Here is a 20,105-nt window from a genome sequence, read left to right as displayed (position 1 = left end):
CCAGCTGGCTGGTATGAAAGAAAAGCTTACGCAAAAGCAATCCTTTTGAGAGCTGTGAAAAAAGGGTGAAGACCCTCACCACACCATCAATGTAGCACATCTGTATTGCGCAGCATTGAACAGCCCAGCTTCCAGTCTTCAGAAATAAAATCTAACTTGCTACTCTTGAGAGCTCCCCTGGTATTTTATATCATCAAGTGATCATACAATACAAAGGTACTACTAAATAGTAAAGAACTTGAAAATGCAATCATAGTGTTGTGGGGAAAGCAAGTGAAATAGCAACTTGGTAAGGAAAAGGAAGAAAAATCTCACACTGCTATGGAGAAAATATTGCGACCTAAGATACGAATGAGTATTCATACAAATCGCAGGCTTCTTGCAGGATCCGTAAAGTGAACTATGGCACTGAACATGGAACAAGTCATTAGCATGCAATAATACATTATGACACAGCATTGTACAAACAATGAACTTCAATTTACTTCAAACCTTTGGAGTATCCTTTACTAAGCATCAGAAATTGCTGGCATGTATAGTATATAAAAGGTGATTTAAGTACAGGGGGGAAAGAAAAGCCACCCAAATGCTCCATTACCTTGCACACAGGAAATGAAGTTTTTCCTTTCTACATAAGAAGGGGCAGTAAGGGTCAGCAAAACAGCTACTTACTGGTGTGCAGTATTCCACCATGGGATAGTGCATTTTATGACCTTTTGCAACACGGCCAGAGAAGAAGCAACTTTGGCAGATGTCATAGTTAAAGTGCTTTAAACTTCTGTACCTAAAAGAGAAAGAAAAAAATGCACGGCTTCAAGAGCTTTGTATGCGAATGCTTCACATCAGCTCGTCAAGTTTTCTGCGTTAGTAAGTTCTCTTCCCTGAGTTGTCACATTGGTGTGCAATGCCAGGCAGTGCTCTCCGCCACTAAGGGACAGGTAGTGCTGCCTCAGGTGATTATCAAAGATCTGAATCTTCAAAAAAACTGTTAACGCTGGCCAACAGTGAAGATTTCTACACAATCACTCTCCCTTAACTCACGAAAGACACCGCCACATTTTTTGTTTCTGAAATGTTAATTTCAGTTCTTTTGCTCTTCTTCATGATTCCTAACACAGAGTGTCTTGAGGAAGTAATATTCGAATAAGTAATGCCCTCCTCAACAAGTCACCCCAGTAAACTGCTAAGTGCTGCATACAAGGCAGGAATTTGTTTGTGTCCTTCCTCGCACCTCTATCAAAACAATTTTCCTGTATGGCATTCCATCCCTGCAAAACTCTGAATGCACTTTTGGGCCATTATTTAATCTCATCAGCTCTATGAGGCAGCTAACTGTTGTATCTGCTATGCTGAAGTGCTTGAAAGAGCCGGAGGCATAAGGGTTGTCTTGTTGCAAATACGTGAAGCAGTTCAGTCACAATGACCTCAGAAGAACATTGTTTTACACGTACTGAGGCACACAGTATTAGCTTTCTACAAGGCTTCCAACACAGTATCTTTTTGTCAAGTGTGTACACAGGGTCTCAATGACTTGCACAGCCAGGGAAAAAAATCTGTGACAGACAGATTCAACTATCATGATAATAGATTTGTTATATAAATTTAAGAGCCAGATGAGATCAGACAAGTAAAATTAGACACAAACAGAGAGCTCCTGTGTGCGCTTCCCAAGTTCTCGATGCTCACTACAGACTATCCATTCACTTGCTATCCTTTGATTTTCCAAGTGCTGCATTTTTCAATTCCACCTACTCGTCTTTGGCTGTTTATACAAAACCATGTAAGTAATTCAGTAGTTTCATAAACCCTATCTGGGAATGGGAAAATTAGACTTTGTGGATGTGCTGAACTACTCACATCCCATCCCTAGCTCTCCCTCAGTAATATTTATCATTTCCCAGTTAAGATATTCAAGGGGAATAAAAGCAGAAGGAGAATAACTTAGATGATTAGAGGAACAGCCTCACTGAAGAAAAACTCAGATTCAAAACAAAGCAATACCTTCTTTATTCCCCCCCATTTCCCACTGCCTGTGAAATCGCGTAAGAGAAAGCACTGCCCCACTATAGGCATAAAAGTAGCTTCATACTCTCACAGGTTAGAGCAAAATGATGGCTTTTCTATGTGGTACTGCTTGCTGCTGTTGTCTATCTGGGTTTTAGAAAGAAAATTACAGAAAGCTCTTTGTAAACAACACAATACCGTAGAAGGAGAAATGCCAATGGTAAAAGACGACCATGCATAAAAAGGACAGAAACCATACAAAGCAGCTATTGCAAAGCAAAGTGATAAAACAAGTCTAGGCATAATTGAAAGTGAGTACTTACTTAGCTGCTAAGTGGATTCTCAACAGGCATACCAACACACAGCCATTTTACAACACAGTGACTTATTCATCGCCATAGTAACCATGGTGTTGATCCAGATGTTTAAATAGAGCAGCAACATTTCCCTCACTCCAGGTTAATGTTCCACCAACTACATTCTTTCTCTGAGAAAGGCACATGTAGCTTTACACGTCTGCGCATTTTCAAGGCACTTCCTTGCTTTATACCACGACAGAAAGCTATTCATCAGGATGCAATTCAGACAATGTAATTGCATGTGTAGGACAGACTGAATGTAAAGCAAATCGTATTAGTTGTGCAATCCACCAGTACTTTGGTTGAGGCACAGAAGGACTGGGACACAGAGGAAGGGCCGTATCTTAACTGAAAGATGATTTTTGTTTTCTTCAACGCTTACACCCCTGTACCCAGCCTAGGTGTCACTCTCCCTCGTGCCCCTTCACAATTATTTTTCCTCAAGCATGTGATTTGCCTGGAAACAAGCAGAGCTCTTGATCCACCAAGCAGCAGTACGTGTGGAAAGGGAGAGAGTTTGTACCTGAATCCAATAATCGGGCACTCCTTGCAGATGTTACACTTCGCCTGGTGCTTGGCGGTCTCCGCAGCGGCCACCCTGTGCAAGACGGGTAGCCACACCATGGACTGTGGTTCCAGCCTCATCCAGTCCAGGAAGAGGGCTGCTTCGATCTCCGGTTTGTTGTTGGCCTGAAACAGAAGGGGAAGAAAGACAGGGACTGAGCGCAAGTCATCTGTCTACTACCAGCTAATTAACAGTTCAGGCCATTCGCTTCCTGCTTACTCTGTATCTTTTCCCTGAATATACTCCAGCTTTTCCCCCAGTCCAGCCATTCTTAAAAAAAAAAAAAAAAACTCTGGGATCCTGCCTTCAAGCCAGGAACTGAACACTATTATTAACATTTCAGATCTCTCTTTCTCTTATTTGCTATTACAATAGACAGCACTACCATGTACTCTGCCACAGAGAAAATCATCACCTTTCATGCCTGATCTTGTGTTTCCCGTCTCCCTTATCTGAGCCTGCACAGCACCGCTTCCCACCTATTTTAAAAACACCTATTTTTGTGTTATCCAAGCCCTAAAAACTGCATGTCTTTTGACCAAAATTCCTTTCTCTTTCACATCCTTCATTATCGTACTGACCTTTCTTCAAAATGCATGCATAAGGAAACCATTCAAACCCCTTCTCAAGTTGAACATGTAAAATCTCTGCCTCCTTAAACGCCTCAAAATCCCTCTTCCCACCATATCACATCTAAATTTCCTGTCATTGCCTGCAAATACAATACACCTTTGTCCCACAGAATACGATTGATTTAGCCTCATACTCCACTACCTCCCACTTTCGTCTCTTTGCCAACAGCAGAAAAGCCTGTGAACGCTTCCCGGCAGCCCTGTTCCCCTGCTGCCTTCCCGTCACACCGAACCACTATGATCACTGCAGGTATCTCTTCCACGGTAACTCTGAGGCAGCTCAGGCACAGAGTTGAATCCCGCTGCGGCAAGCGCCGTGCACACGCCAAAAAATGATTTATCATCCCTACCTGGCAGCACCTACACCACGGAAAAAGAAACAGCAAAGAGATGAGAAACATGAGGCAATGGGGGACAACGGCGATCTATCGACACAGGCAGAGGTCACACCGCACTGGCAGACTAGCCACTGCAGAGAGCAGCCCAGAATAAAGGCAAGGAGCACCAAAAGGGATTTTAAGGAAAACAGTGAAGTGACGGAGTCAATGTTCACGGGGCATGCCTCTCGGCATGCAGGGTGGTGCGGAGCCAGCACTAAACCGGTTATCTGAGAACCTGTGAGCCGGTTTCAGGGCTGAAGGAGAGGTGATGGATCAGGTGGAAACAGCGCAGGGCTCTGGCGGGGAGGATGGGAGGGAGGAGAGCAAGTCCCAAGCAATGAAGCGGAATACCCTCCCGGCTCCATTTCTCTAAACCATCACTACATGCTAATTCAAATTCCTTGAGACATTTCCTTCTGTGCTACCCAACAGAAACAGCGTATTTATGGGCTGAGTATATTTAAATCCTCTGTTTTTCTTTTTCTCTGGGTTTTCAAATACAGCCCTCAGTGGGCCAGTCTTTTATATTTCAAACTTCACAAGGCACACTGTCTTCCTTTGTGGTTCCAAACCTGTTTGAAGCATTTAAATAAATAATAAGCATTAATGTATCATGTACATGGACTGAGATGAATACGGGATTGAGTGCTGGCGTTTTTTATGCTTGTTCTCAGTTACTTTTCCAGTTTCTCATCAAATCTGAGTTTAGTATGACCTAGCTAAAATCCTATTCAACTAAAAATGCTAGCAATGAGTTCTGAGAAAATATATCACAACTGATCTAAAGGAGAGAGCACTATAGGGAAAACCAATTAGTTGTGTGTGTTGTTTTTTTTTTTTTTAAAGCTAACAGTGTTTATAATCTTGACAAACAAATTAAATGATCAATACTTGAAGACTAAGAAAAATGCAAAGTCTCCTAAACAGAACCTCTGGCCACAAGAAAGATGGGACTCCCCCCCCAACACAGAATACCTCCTGAATAATGCATTGCATTAAAATTGACTTAAAATGCTGCTGCAATACTTTGATTAATTAGAAACAAAGATTTTTTGGTCAGGGTTTTCTTCTTGACATGCCAGTTTGGGAAACCACCTAAAGACTGCATTTAAGATCCATGTTTATGGATTTCTAGTACAGTCATGCACACCCTTTTTGGATTTTTTGGGGAACACCATCAAACCACTACAGTTACTCAGATAAAGTCCCTCACAATTTAATATTCACTACAGGTCTTACATGAAATGGAATGACCTTTTTTATTCACTCACTGAAATATTTCTGGAGACTTCTGCATTAAATCCTACTCCTCTGTTTTCTCTTGTAACTACAGAGTTTAGGAATCCCTCTCCCCCAAAGGAAAAAGAGAGAAAATCAAAAGTACAATAAAGTCCAGCTGATACTGGCAGCAGAATTTGCTCAGAACAGTGGATATGGTCTTCTGCTGCAGGACATCAGTGAATTCAATAGAATTAATTTAATTCTAGAACTCTCCTAAGAGAAAGTCTGATGTATTTTTCAGCTAGCAGCCAGGGCAGTAAAGAGGCTGGGGAGAGACTTTCTGTGTCTCACTCACTGAGTCACCATCAGCCAGGAACTACACTGGCAAACCATTACCCTGCCTAGCGGACTACATTTTCTATACAGAGGTCCTCTAAGCCTCAAACATATTTTAAGAGGATCTCTTCAATATGCCATTTCTAATAGAAAAACATGAGGTGTACGGAAATGCTGCAGTGCAAGCTGCAGCCAGAATAAGAATGAGCCGCTCAAAGCGCTGCTTTCCACTTGTAGCTGCTTTAAATTTGCAGGGAAAATGTTGCAGCGATGAAAGACTTTGGATGTAACATCCAAAGATCTATTTTAATTTTGCAGTGACTGTCGATTGCCAGCAGTCCCAACAGCTGCCTACCCAGAGCTGTGCACGCTGGCTGTACAAAACCTGTGCTCAGAGAGATTAGTTGCATTAAAATGTATCAGAACTGGTTCCGAATTATATTACATGAAGATTTAAAGCCATGTGGAGAAAAGCTGGTCAGGGTCAGACAGTACAGGACAGACAGTTCTTGACTGTTCCCTGAGCTGCTATTGCGATTTTCTAAATAATCTCTAAATCCGGTAAAGGCAGCAGCTAAAGACTTTACATAAGGGAAAAAGTCTGGATTCATACAGTTCATATCTGAACCAACAAGATCAAGCTGTAAAGAATATTAATGGTTCTTCTCTTGAACACATTTCTGTGCAACTCCCAATTTTTATGGTAATAACAGAGTGAATCATAAAGTAAAATTCATAAAGCCCCTTCCAGCTTACAAGTAACAATTTGTTATGGGGGAAATTCAAATTCATTATGTTCCAGACATCTGTTTTTCAGTATTTATTTTGCAGAAACAATGGAGGAATAGGAAGTTGGGTGGTGCTAGTATCATTATGCAATACTTGGGAGTTGAATTTTTCATTTTTCTTTCACCCTCTTCTTCCAGCTAGTAGCTTGAAAAATATCCTATGCTATATTAATTTTATCTATCCATAATATGAAACATGCTCCAAAATACAGTCATGATTTTAACATGAACAATGTGATATGTTTTTGGGCAGGGTGAGACAACACAGCACAAATTTCTGACATTTTTGATGAGCTACATTCTGTTTACCTGCAGTGTAGGAAATTAATTGGAAATAAAAAAACCTTGTTAATTGAATGGTGTTCTTCATCCAGGATGGAAAGCTTTACATTAGTCTAGGTAAATCTTTTTTTGGACAATCCAAACTGGGGAATGGGATTCCTATGATTTGTTACAAGTTTAAGAATGCAGAGCAAGCCATGAACAGCAGCCCTGTCTCCCCAGAGTCAGACCAAACCCCGTCGAGCCTTGTCTTCCACTCTTGAGTGGCTTCTGCAATACGTTCGTGCTCACCCCATTGCTAGCTGGTAAGAAAACAAAAGTCAAGAATTTACCATTTCCAAGACAAGTGCTGTTTTGTGATCAAGAAAGAGAGGATTATTATAAAGGTAATTTTGGGTGATACAAAGTGCTTAAATCTGCCTCAACCCTTGGCGCAAATGCTTAAGACCATTGCTTTTGGACCCTTGCATTACACTTGATTGCATTGACTACTCCAGTAAAAGTTTCTAGTGTTGGGGCAGAGAGTAATAAAAAAAAACAACCATGAATGCAGAAGTGAATTGGCGTAGAGTTTTATATCATCCACACTCGAAAACCACCATCTTCCCGCTCCCCATCCCCCATCCCCTAAACCATTTTAAAATAGCTCTTTAAAGCAGTTCACTTGTAGGACTCTTCAAGAGCGCCTCCCAAAGTCAGGCACAGGTTCACAAAACCCTGCTGAAATAAAACCAGAATTGCTGTTTTATGACATCTACAGCGGAGCAGCTTGAGGAAGGATTTGCTAGTTCCCTCAGGCCAGCTGTCAGAGCCAAAAGCAGAAGAAATACCCTATGAATAGAAACAAGGGCTGCCTGGATGTCTCAAGAGAGATTGAGTCCCTCAACAGTAACACTGCATTTGGATGTTATTTTCATATAGATCTCTCCGTAACTATATATATACAACTGTGTTATCTGTACACAGTATTGATATTTCCTGACTGTTAAAAAACCCCGCAAACCACCCCTCACAAAACAACTGCCCAACCAATTCAAATCACAGCATTTATGGTCAAAGTCACTATTAGGGTGCTGGCCCAGGATTTGCAATACTCAAACTCCACGTAAAAGGACTAAAAGGCCCCTATTTTGGCTTTTATTTGTCTGAGTAAATACGCTGGATAGGACACAGGTAAGTGGTTGTAAAAACCGGGCTGATCTTGCCTTATCATTGATCACGTACAAACCTAGAAATGAACACTATACAACATAGTATATTAAAATACTTTCCTCTGCCAAACTGAAATGAAACAAGAAGGTTTAAAATACAGATATGAATGAACTGTATATATTTTACTATTCCTTAGCTTCATCTGTGCTAGTTTTTCACATCAAGTACTCCACTACAAGTGCACGCTCAGAAGAAAGCATACTTAAAGCAGTTTATAAACAAGAACCAAATATCCAATGTTTTATTGAGAAATAGCAAGAGACTTTTTCATCTGAGCTGCACTCTGTTTTTGCATCGCATTTCTTATGCCCCTATGTCCCAATGCCACATGTCCCAATGTCACAGCAACTCAACCAAGGCAGTGATGTGAATTCCTACGTCCTATTTACACTATACAAGGAAAGCATATTAATAATTTTTGACTGTGATCAAAACACAGCGCGCGTGTCCTCCAGTCCATAACAATTCTCTACCCAGTTTCCTTAAAAAATGTAGATCACATCACAGATCTAAAAGGAAAGTGCTTTCACACTGCAGTAATACTGAATTCACTCCATTTTTCATGGATCTACAGATTGCTTTGATGCAGTCTGAGCGCAGGCAGAACTATATAGTCTTCAGTCACTAGATCAAGCTCTTTGCTCTCACTTAAAGATTTTTTTTCTTTAAAATCTCAAAGCAGAAATTACATCCCCCTGCCCCACGTAAGAAAGATGAGTCCCACGATATCCTTTCTTCTCCCAACAATTAATATCAGCACCTTCCCATACATGCAGAAAACTATGAAAAGAGTCGGTGCTGGGGGGATGAACAGCAGCCTGCAGCAAAAGTTGGCTGCTGCCAACAGCCGGGCTGGGAAGCCTGCCCTCCCCAACCCTCATTCCCAAGGACTTGCACTTCAAACCGAAAAGCAGGAGAGATTTCCCCTGTTATCGCCCGGAACAGTAAACATCCCCTTTTTGTCTGCTGTTGTGCAGACAGCCAAGGCCGTTGCCAGGGCACTTAACCTAAGGGGGCTGGGAGAGCCATTTCTGAAGCACACATTTGTTGCAGACTCTGACATGACTGCAACTTATTGCTGGCTTATCATCACCAGAAAGAAATTAAAAAAAAAAAAACAAAAAACAGAAAGAAAAAAAACCCACTACTGAAGAAAAAGCATTACTCACCGTGGGCGTATAAAGAAAGACTTAATTTAGTTTCTACACAGTAATGTAAACTATGAATCCCCACAGTATTTTTAAAAATTGAATTATCTCACTTTAGTAAAAGGAGGCCACCGGGAGCTCCGTGCTATCCCCGCTTGGCTGTCCAGCTCCTCCAGTCACTGCTCCCAGGCTGCTCCCTGCTCCTGCTGGCACCTCTGCGCTGCTGCCCAGCCTGAGGACCCTCGTGCGCCCCACACCACCATCTTATGCAAAAGGATCTCTCTGTACTCCTCCCTTTCTCCTGGAAAAGTCTTATTTCTTCCCCCCTCTGCATTCCTGACTGCTCCTTTCTTTCAAACCTCATCCCAGCCACCTTTCTGTTTCCTTCATCACTGTTACTCTTACTACTGTTCTTACCATCATTCCCTAAGGGTGGCCCTTTTTTCCTCACTTCTTAGTTCCTTCTCCCTCCCCATGCTTGGATTTCTGCTCCTCTCCCTAGGATCCTATCCCCCCTGTTTTTGTACTTTCCCTCCCCAGTTGAGCTTCCCTCCCTTTTACTGGTCCTCCTAGAAGATCATCTGTTCTGCTGCAACCCAGGTCAGAAACCACCCTCCCACTCTGCAAATTAAGATGAGATTTCACCCAGAAGAAAAAGAGAGGATGAAATTCCTCTTACTGCAGGTGAGAAGAAAACCTATTTTTCAGTGCAGGTAAGAGAAGGAAAGCTCAGGTTTTCTGATGTTTTGGTTTATGAACATGTCAAAGGTTGTACCCAGCTATGCTTGTTTCTAAAAATGCTGGCAGCTGGATGCGGTACAGCATTCAGCCCGCTGGCATGTCTTCATTTGTAATGACAATGTTTCTAACTCATTTTATTCAAATACACATTTATTCCAAGTTCTTCTTCCTACTTTATAAAAACTGGGTTTGTGTGTTCCATAACCATGAATTTTATTGTTTTTTTCCTAGTAGAAACACGCAGAATGGCAGACCCCTTTCAAAAAAAACCTACGCTTTTGTCAGATTCTGAGGTTACTATCCTTATCAGTTTTTCAACAGTGTTCTAAGCACTGTTGGCATTCACTTGGGAAAACGATAGGATCCAGCAAGTCCTGATTTCTGAGGAAGGTCATTTGCACAAACAAGCTTTTGACCATGGATTTGCTGTGGCTTCATTTTGCGTTGGTCCCACTTGAAAGTACAACATGAACTTGAGGCTTGAAAGCCACAGCAGGGTCTAACCCAGCTATCAAAGGTACTATGCGCAGTTTATCAGCATGGGTTATCCACCCAGGGCATGACCCTGTAAAACATTAATTTAGAAATGGGATCAAATACATGCTAAAATTATAAAAGGTCAAGACATGAATGAAATGGGAAAAGATGAATCCTGTAGAATTGATCTGATAAAAGAAGTTTAAAAAGTACGGAAAGCAAACATCCCATCACAACTGAAGTTTGTGGTGATTTTAGAATTAGATTCTTTTCATAGTCACTGTGTGTAAGAAGACTATTTCCAAGCATTAATATTCATTGAAAAAAACTTGCTGCATTTTGCTTACTACATAATTGAATCTACCACATAATGAAACTTGAGCAGCAGGCAAAAAAGCAAAAAACTTCCCCCACCCCCAACCAAACAAAAAATCCCCCAGGGACAGTTAGGGGATGGGAAAAAAGCGTTTCTTCCATTGTAATGTAGAAGATGCATTGAGAGCTAATCACAGACCATACATTACCTCCCCCCCTCTACCTTTTCATTAAGCAGCTGTCTTCATCTTATGTATCCTGCTGGTGGTTAGGATAAGGATGAATAATTCCCTTAACTCTCTTCCTCCTCAGATTAAATAATTTACAAATTTGAAAAAGAGCCTCCAGTTTGCAGTGTATTCCTCAACAGACAGGACAGGAATTCTCTCAGTACTCTTTAAAGAAAACTGGCATTATCCATTCAAGCAGTGGAAGGAACTCATCCAGTGCTCCTCACCTCTAGGCAGCACTGCAGGCAGTCGCTCCTTTTCTATCACTCCCCTGGTCACCTGGCTGTCACTGGTAAGTATATGCCCAAAATTTAGATTAACCATTGATGTTCACCTACATGGCAGCAATAAATGGTGGTCTACTGCTGGCAATAGAAAATTGTAAAACCAGGAGCTGCTGTAACAAAGACTTAAACTGCTTGCTGGGTTCAGTTACAATACAAGCTTTGATGACAACTATTTGCTGTCTGGATAACAGCATAATCTGGGCTTCTTCCACCACGGCCAGAGAAACGGACTAATTCAAATACATCTTGTCAAAGGAACGGTTTAATACACCAATGAACACCACCATCAAACAACCCTCGGTACCCTAATCCTTCTTCCAGATTTTCAATCCTCTTTGGAATGGACAGGCTACGTCGACACAAAATACAAATCAGAAAATTAACAGCGAGCAAACATGAACTTACAAACTGGAAGCAGCTTCTGACGCTCGGCTCGATATTGCTGCCCCCGAAGGAGGCCACTTCCCCCAGCTGCCGAGGGATCTGGATGGAGTCGTGCAGCAGGAGTCCCAGTCGGCGCTGGTCACAGAAGCCAGTGGAGCTGGCCACTTGCTTGAACAGGTCTGGAGGAAGGAAAAGGACACCCGTGCGAAAGCATCACAACTGGGATATGGCAAATCACCCAGAAGTTTGCATCGTTTCAAAGGCTCACAAGTGTGGTCAACAGCCTTGGTGGACGTGAACGCACGTCTTCAGTTTGGCTGCTTCTCTTCCCATAAACACTGGAGATTTTTTTCAGTTAAATAAGCAGTCTAGTGGTAATTTTTAATAGCATTATGGGCTTGTACATGGGAAGAAAGGCCATTATCAGACAGCACCTCTGGCATTACTGATAATAGCAGCTGTGACTGTAACACAGCTAACTAAACAGCAGGATCTTTGAGCGACAACAACATAAATGTTTTAAAAATATTGTTTAACAGTAAAATAATCTCATACAACATACAGTGCATTTTCAAGTCTTAGCAATCAACGTGTAACTCAGAGTATCCACTTCTCTTTCAATTGAGTTGAACTGAAAAACAAGAGCTCCCTAACTTTGATTTATCATAATCTTTTAATCCAATAGTATTTCTAAAATAAAGGAAAAACATTATAGCACAACAGACTCTGCCATCCATTGGGAATGTTAATATCATATTAAGTTTTTATTTCTGAAGTGAAATGTCACTTGAAGCCATGTTGTGTTACTGCATCGTTCTAGAAAAGAATCCTTACAGGACAGAATTACTATCCCTTTGTAAACTCAACTTAATTGGGTAGGTAGGAATTAGTTATACCGCACATACATTGAGGAGGTTTTAGAGTTCATAACAATAAGAAAAATCAGGTTAGCATTAACTGAAATATTTATTTGGTAATATCCCTGTTGACAATACATGACTGGAATAAATTCTCCTTACTTTTCATAGAGTTAAAAAAAAAAAAAAGAGACAGAGAAAGGCAGACAGAATAAAATAATACCCTCTTTTTGGAGCCACCTTAATATTTCACCTGACTCCAGGGATACAATTACCAAGGTGCTTCAGCACTGCTTACGATAACTTTCCTAGTACTGCTTAGACACCTGCTTTCTTCCAAAGAAACAGAGGAATGGATATAGAAAGGATTATTTTTTAATTACAAGAGTTTCACTCTTGTCAAGTTGAGTTTTATAATAAATAATTTTTTGATAAATCCCTCCATCACCTCTGCAAGCCTGAAAACTTGTCCTTTAGCACAACCAACTTTCCGCTGCTGCAGAAAAGAAAGAAAAAATTTTAAGGGGTGCGACTCATTGCGTACTTGCAGCCACAGCAATTGCACTATGACTTCAGCATCGATGGTGAAGCCAGACTACAGCTTGGCAGAGACAATTCCTTCCTCTCCCACAAATGATTTGGCTTTCAATTTCCCCATCATTAAAACATTAAGTGTTCTACAACCTTAACAAGGGGCGTTATGCATTACCATGCACACGCTCTGCAGGAGACAATAAAATATGAATAAATGTTTTCCTTTATAACTTCTATATTCTTCAATGAAATAACATTTTGAGAAAATATCTGTACTGAGTAATTTTCTTAAAAGAATTTCTGAATACTTTTTCACAACACCCACGTGAACCATCTAGAAATTTAAACTGTGACATTCATAGTGATTGCCCTAAAATCTGATCCAATTATACATAGTCATGCACAGATGCTGTTGTTGGAACTGTCTGGTTTCTCTTTAGCGTTCTTCAACTTTCATTAGTAGAAGAACAGAATAATAACAACTGATGAAGAACTGGTATGGTATTGGGTCAAATCCTAAAGATTTGGTTTTCTGTTTTTTTGGTTTTTTGGGTTTTTTTTTTTAAAGGCATGAATGAGTGATACCAGTTGAATTTAACCAGCAAGCTACTCTTCAGAACTACTCTTTTCAGTAGATCTTGTCTGGATCCTAGCCTCACTAGTGAACTGATTCATTAGTCAAATAAAACTTCCAAGTGGATTTTTTCCAAGTATTTCAGGGTTTGGTCTATTAAAATATACAGAATTTGCATACCTTTAATATTTATTTAAAGATAGCAACTTTATTTAAGCACAATGTACATAGTAAGACCCTGACCACATTGTGGCAAACTTTCTAAAAAGGTAATATATTTTAAAATGCTGTAAAGCAAGATGTCCTGTAGACATGCATTTCTGTGTATGAAGGTGTGCTAAACCAGTGGTCTCCAAAGTGCGGGGGTGCATCCACCACCGAGGGTGCACAAGACAATCCACTGTAGTGAGGTAAGAATTTTTGTTCTGTTGATAAATTAAATACAAAAAAATAGTGCTTATTCCATCTTTATCTCAACATCTTAAATGTATATTTTTGTTTATGTTTTATAATGTATGCAGTATATTAGCATGGCAGTACATGTGTATAATTTATAAATAAATATACATCTATTGGGGGTGCACGCTCAAAAATTTTTTACCCATTAGGGTGCATGATCAAAAACGTTTCGGGACCACTGTGCTACACTACCTAAACCCATATGAATGAATACAAGCTGGAGCAAATTAACACACTTTGCACCTGGACTATCTAAAAGAATGTCTCTGTATGCTACTTAAATGTTTATGCAATAAATAGGAGGAATGAAAACAGAATATAAACATAAACTAAACCAGAAAGAATTACATTGACTTACATCTGTATTTATCTTCCAGGTGTGCTTTACAAAGGGATACAACACCAGTTTTGAAAGATAAGACACGGATCCTTCCTGTTCGACCCCTAACGAAAAAGAAACATTGGCTGATAAAATGATCCGTTCATGTAATAATTTGTTTACTGTACCGTTGTTCACCGCAGTATCACAGTCGTCATAAATGAAGTCCCACACAGAACCATGTTGCACAGCTCAGGCTGGCCAGTTATTACATAAACTAGAAACAAAATATAAATATGGTTGTGGCTCCACAGGCATAGCTGAATTGGATCATGCCATTGTATCAATTCAACCAGAAATGGCCTTGTTTAGAAATAACTACTTATCTCTTTCTTATGACAAACATGAGAGTAAAAAGCCTTTAGCCTATGCTTATTCGAAAAGGCTTCTCTGTGAACTGCTGCTGAGCTATTCTCAGGGAAGATGAGGTCCTTGACAGAACAGAAAACCATCCCGTTTGCCAAAGACAATACAACTTCACTTTCATTAGAAATGTGATGTAGCAGTCGTTGATAGAAAGTCTTCGCTTACTGTCTGTCAGCCTTGCCCTAACTTGTTTGAGAAGGCAATACAGAGCCAGGCACGAAAAAGCAGCCTCTGCCAGCAGTGTGCAGCGACAGAGGCACTTGCAAGACGTTCAGGTGAATGATGAAGCTTGCCTAAAAATCACGAGAAGGCAGGCAGACTGCACAGTTATGCCATTAAAGACGGCGAGGTTCCAGAGCTCCTCCTCGCAGCATTTAAAGCTGCCTTGCGCAGTGCCAAGGGGCTGGAACGCTCCACACCAGTCCCCGCGCTGCCTCCGGGCAACCTTCCCCTCATGCTCACTCCTGCGCTGTGACGCGTCCGCCCTATTACTTTTGCTTTTTAATGCGACTGTGGTAAGAACATCCTCCTCTGTGCTGCAGGCGATGCAACGACAAACCTTCACATCTTCTCTCAGGCATCTGGTTTAGGTCAATTTACTTCCAGTTGCCGGCTTCCCCCAAGAGTTCTATTTCTGATAGCATTTCAGACGTGTAACATCTATCGCAAATGAAGACACAGACAAAGGAGGAAGCTAATGCCTAAAACTGACTTTTTGAAGCAGAGTCTTATCAACAGCTTTGAAGCGTCACCAGTAAGAACACCACTGGAAATAAGAGAAGTCACGCACAGGCATGCCACTGCACTGTTTGGCAAAGATGCATGTTGTCTTTTTAATCCTGCGAAAGCGTCGTAGGAGCCAGCGGTGCTCATTTACCAGCCCATCTCCCCTGCAAACCCTGTAAAAGGTGCAGACAGAAACTGGTGGACGAAGACAAATTTAGAACTTGCACCCTTTTCCGAAAGAATCTTGCGTTTTTCATCACAAATAAGCATTTTTTGTTTACCTATGCTTTCCACATTCCACTCCTCTTACTCCTTTCCCTCAAATCTTTTCCAAATTAATTATCATCTGTGCCCTGAGAAACTCCTGCTGATGAATACCAGGCTCATGCAAATTATACAGGAGAAGAATGAAGAATGATGATTTCCCTGCAAGGCATATTAAATTGAAACTTGCACGAATCATGAGTTGTTCAGTTCACTCTCCTCTCCTCCCAAGTCAAACCAATAATTTAGCATGCTATTGCAAATGAGCATGAGTGACTGATCAATTAAAACAAATCTGAAACGTGCTGGATTTGCAGAGCTGTGCCCATAATTAGATCAGTCATTGACTGTGAATTTGATTAATATCTTTACAAATGACAGTTTTCAATTATAAGAAAAGTAAAGATTCAGAACATTTAATTAAACGTCTCCAGTACTGCTATGCACGTCAGTTGATCTCTGCCTATTAAGTTTACAATGAAAACTAAACACATGTAACCCCAAGGTCACCACTCTTACCAGCATAATTCCAACCTGAATTTCAGCAAAACAGTTACGAGCTTTCCTCACACATAAAACACCTTTCTGTTTCATCGTATCCTGCAATATACAGTTCCCTAGCATACCTAGGGAATTGCCTGGAGGCAGCCAATTATAATTTCTAATGTTGTACTTTCAGCACAGTGCAACATAAAGAAAACTAGACTGGACACGGCAAATCCAAACCGGATGGTCCAGCTCAGGAGCAGCCTGTAGAACGACCTTTAGTTCCCTCTCTGCCTCTAATGTAGCTGATTTGGATTAACATCCCAAGCACATCTTTTTTGTTTTTCGCTAACTGGGTGTCTTCATTCATATGTTACTTACAGCTGATGATAATTCAGAAGTGGATCACAGTTCTGTGAAAGGCAAAGCAGATTAAAGAAATAAAACCTGTCTCTTAAATGACTATAGCCCCATTCCATACTACCGGTACACTACACAAAAATACAATGTAATCTGGGTAATCCATTTCGCAGGATACTGCAGCTGCTGCAGAGGATGTTACAAGCAACTGGCTTATAGGAGATGATCCTGCAGAAGAGACTCTGTAGAAATCTGTACTTTTGTTTTTTCAGGTGATCTTTGAAGCTTCAGTGCTGTGATAAAGGGTGGATGGAAGAACAACGTTATGGCGCTTCACTTCCATATGGTTCCAAATGCCAATGGAAATACAAGAATTGACCCATGTCCTTCCATTTCTATAGGTATATGTTTATTTTGCCACAGTAATAAGCATGTCTGGCTGAAGGTGGCTGATAAGAACTTTTAAAAAAACAAATAAATACTGCTACTGCTGTCTTTAATCAAATACAAACATAATGGCTTATTCTAAAATTACCTTAGAAACGTGTGTTAGAATTTGTCTGTGCATTATGAGCAACATCATTAACCCACTGAACATCAATGACCATAAATTTTCTTAAGGTAAATTTACTCTGTTGTATTTATACTTATAGTGCTTTTTATGATCAAGTATTTTATATGAAATATTTCTCAAATCTCCTGAGACGGGCTGTAAGCACAGCAGATTATAGATGAGCCTCTTCCATCTTTGAAGAAGAACTACAGACTGAAAGCTACAGAAAATGGACAGCTCTGAAAAGGTTTAACATCCAGAAGTAGAGACACATGCAAGAATCTATACGATGGTGTTTATACCGTTGCTTCTTCTCTTGAAGGTCTTTACCTAAATAAATTTAAAAAGCCATGCAAAGCCGTGACCTACTGAGGACACGCAGTGCCCAAATTGCTCTGAGCACAGAAATCTGTTAAAAAAGTTGTTTTCCAGCTCTCTCATTGCTTAGCTTAATAAATCTATGTTTGTAGGCCTAACCAAGGGCTGTATTGATTCAGCTAAATGCAGTCATTAAACCATTAGGTTTAATAAACTTTCACTTCAACTACCCTTTTTTTCAGCTTCCAGCCATTCATCTTCCAGTGAGACAAACGGCTCAATACCCCTTCCCCTGTGCTGCTGGGACAGCTCCTGAGCACCCCACGTTCAGAGCACCCCTACATACGTGTCATAGACATTCAGCAGCCAGTTGAGGCACATGTCCACGCAGAGAGGAACATTGACCAGGTTATTGTGCTCTTGTTCCAGTCGATCATAAATGGTGGTCAAGCAGTTAATGATCTGCAGAATATCCATGGGCTGGTCATTTTGTTTGAGGTTGTGCTGGTCCAAGGCATCACAGGCAGCAGACAAACTCAGGAGATCCACTGTTAAAATAAAAAAAAACCCCCACAATAAAGACTGAAGAGAAACAGTGGTTGTATTACCCATACCCAAACAGTAAACCGAACAATTTACTTGCCTTACATACTTGGCCAGAGGACGTAAAGTCCTCTGAAAGTCACGTGCAAGACTGGTTTCAAGACTCCTACAGGTGCACTGTTTATTCAGCTGTGGTCTTAGAGGGCAGTGTTTACACAAATGAAATCTGTTTCATTTTTAGCTGTAAAGTACCTATTAAGCTATTGGATCCTATGGAAATACTACACATAAATTACTACGTAAGTAAAAATTACATCTTTCATGTTTTATGTTCCTACAGATAGGCTAATATTTGACTACTGCATTGAACCAAATGTGCTCTAAACATAGTGCGTGTCACTAGCTTTCCTGAGACATGCCATCCATTGCTTACAGAAGTCAAGCAATCTTAACTGAACCAAACTCTACAAGGAATATACAAACAAATCACAACCGAACTGGGATTAACCTCTCTGTTACTCTTCCTCTGGCAAGAACCGGGAAAAGACAGTTCCAGAAACGTTAAATGGCCTATTTCAATATTCATTAATGAAATTTATCCATTTTTAATTCTGCTGAGCATTTATATTTATAAATACCTCTGTGACTTCACAGAATAAGATACATTTAAACTTATCAGTCAACATAAAACAGAGTTTTTTGTCACAGACATTTAAAAACTTGATTTTCGTTCCAATTTAAGTCTGTTGCATTTTAAAATTTGGATGTCCACGGCAAAACAGAACTTCCCTTTCTCAGCTCTTAGTCTCTGCACACTGCATCACCAGCAGCATCACACTTTGGGGATACCAAATCAGAGCATTATGGGATGTTGGTTTACTAAGTAGAAGAAGAATAAGAACAAAATAAATCAGAAAAATTAGGCTATTGATGCACATCCTCCTATTGCCACATGAAAACCCTTTGCAATTCCCTGCAGTGAATTTCCAGGGTGTGAGCAATGGAGATATTAAAGCCCAGATGCTGTTAGTCCTGCCTGTACCATCAGCAGCCACAAAGTACAGCACGATTAAACCTGACTCGAGGGAGTAGCATCCGGTCCAAAATGAACTACCCCAAACCACCCAGGAAATTCTTCACAAAATCAGGAAATGAAGTGACCCAACTGCAAGACCAGTTCTTCTCTCATTGGAATAAAAATGTGTCTTATTGAGTCCTGGTAAGCAACATCTGTCGGTAGCACCAAAAAAACCCAAACGTGCAGAGGCTAAAAGCAGAACCCCATACAGGAATTTTTTTAGAACTTGATCCAGCTTAAGGGTACATTTGCCAAATTCACACTTGAGTATTCTATTTTACCAAGGATGAAGCTGACCCTTTGATGTCCTAGTGGAGGCCACAAACACTTCAGCTGCACACCGGGCTGCTTGGTAATGCTGCGTGGACAGTACACTGGGGTTTCATAATTGCCAACAGAATTTCAGGAGTATAAATTTTATTTGAATTCAGCAGGAACTTCTGTTACTAAGTCGCTTAAACACTTCTGAAAGTTTCATGCTGTTTGCTTAACATACCCAGTGCTAGAGGAAACAAGGAAAAATAATAAGGAAAATAATAAGGAAAGCTTGGAATGGCATCCTCATTATTATACCAAGAGATTTAACTTTGAATGTGTGCTTTTGTGCAGGGTTTTATTAGAATTCTACTTTTTCAAATTACCATATAGATATTTATTAAAAGAAAATCTTTTGGAATACTGTGTTTAACTTACTAGCATATAAAATACAGCTATTCTAAGCTCAGTGTTCTATCCCACAAAAGCATATTTATCAGACCCATTCCTAGGAGTCTCAGAAAGATGCTTTTCTTCTAATAATGTATTAGCCAAATTGGAAATAGAGCACTGCCTTCACAGCACCTTTAACTCTGAGCTTTAGGCTGAACTCTCAGTTCCTTTGAGACTATGAATCAACGGTAATTAAATGAACCCCCAAGGCATCTGAGTGGCAGCTTAATTATATATGCAGCTACGGCTAAACATGGGTCATTCCACTTTGTGAAAGCTTTTCCTGCTAATAAGCAGCAACTTCTGAAAAGCCTTTCACCCTGCTTTTCATCATCCTCCTGTCCTATCTTGAAGTAAATGACACATGTTCATCCTACAACAAGCAAAAAGTTCTTGCCACACTCTGATTTAGGGAACTTCTTTTTATGGGAAGAGTGTCTCTGGCCTTCAGCACGCTAAGCTCCTCCTGCATCTTTCCCACCAAGATTAAAGAAATGGGGGGGGGGTCCTCACCCAGAACCAGGAATTGTGTATTTCTT

At 40.5% G+C, this 20,105-nt stretch overlaps 1 protein-coding gene across 4 annotated transcripts in view; it reads right to left on the bottom strand.

Moving 5' to 3' along the window:
• Positions 1–20,105, bottom strand: part of DMD (dystrophin) — a gene marked incomplete at both ends in the record, with an annotated part of 1,339,794 nt that overhangs the window by 43,714 nt on the left and 1,275,975 nt on the right. For all 4 annotated transcript variants that reach the window (XM_082008889.1, XM_082008891.1, XM_082008888.1 and 1 more), the window contains 5 exons: positions 673–784; positions 2,887–3,053; positions 11,383–11,540; positions 14,144–14,229; positions 17,584–17,785. In XM_082008889.1, coding sequence (XP_081865015.1) covers positions 673–784; positions 2,887–3,053; positions 11,383–11,540; positions 14,144–14,229; positions 17,584–17,785 — 725 coding nt within the window. The remainder of the gene's footprint in view (positions 1–672; positions 785–2,886; positions 3,054–11,382; positions 11,541–14,143; positions 14,230–17,583; positions 17,786–20,105) is intronic.

This window comes from Phaethon aethereus, assembly GCF_964289735.1.
Source record: "Phaethon aethereus genome assembly, chromosome: 1".
Lineage (NCBI taxonomy): Eukaryota > Metazoa > Chordata > Aves > Phaethontiformes > Phaethontidae > Phaethon > Phaethon aethereus.
The sequence above is the reverse complement of the archived record's forward strand: the minus strand, read 5'-3'. Positions and strand labels throughout refer to the sequence as shown.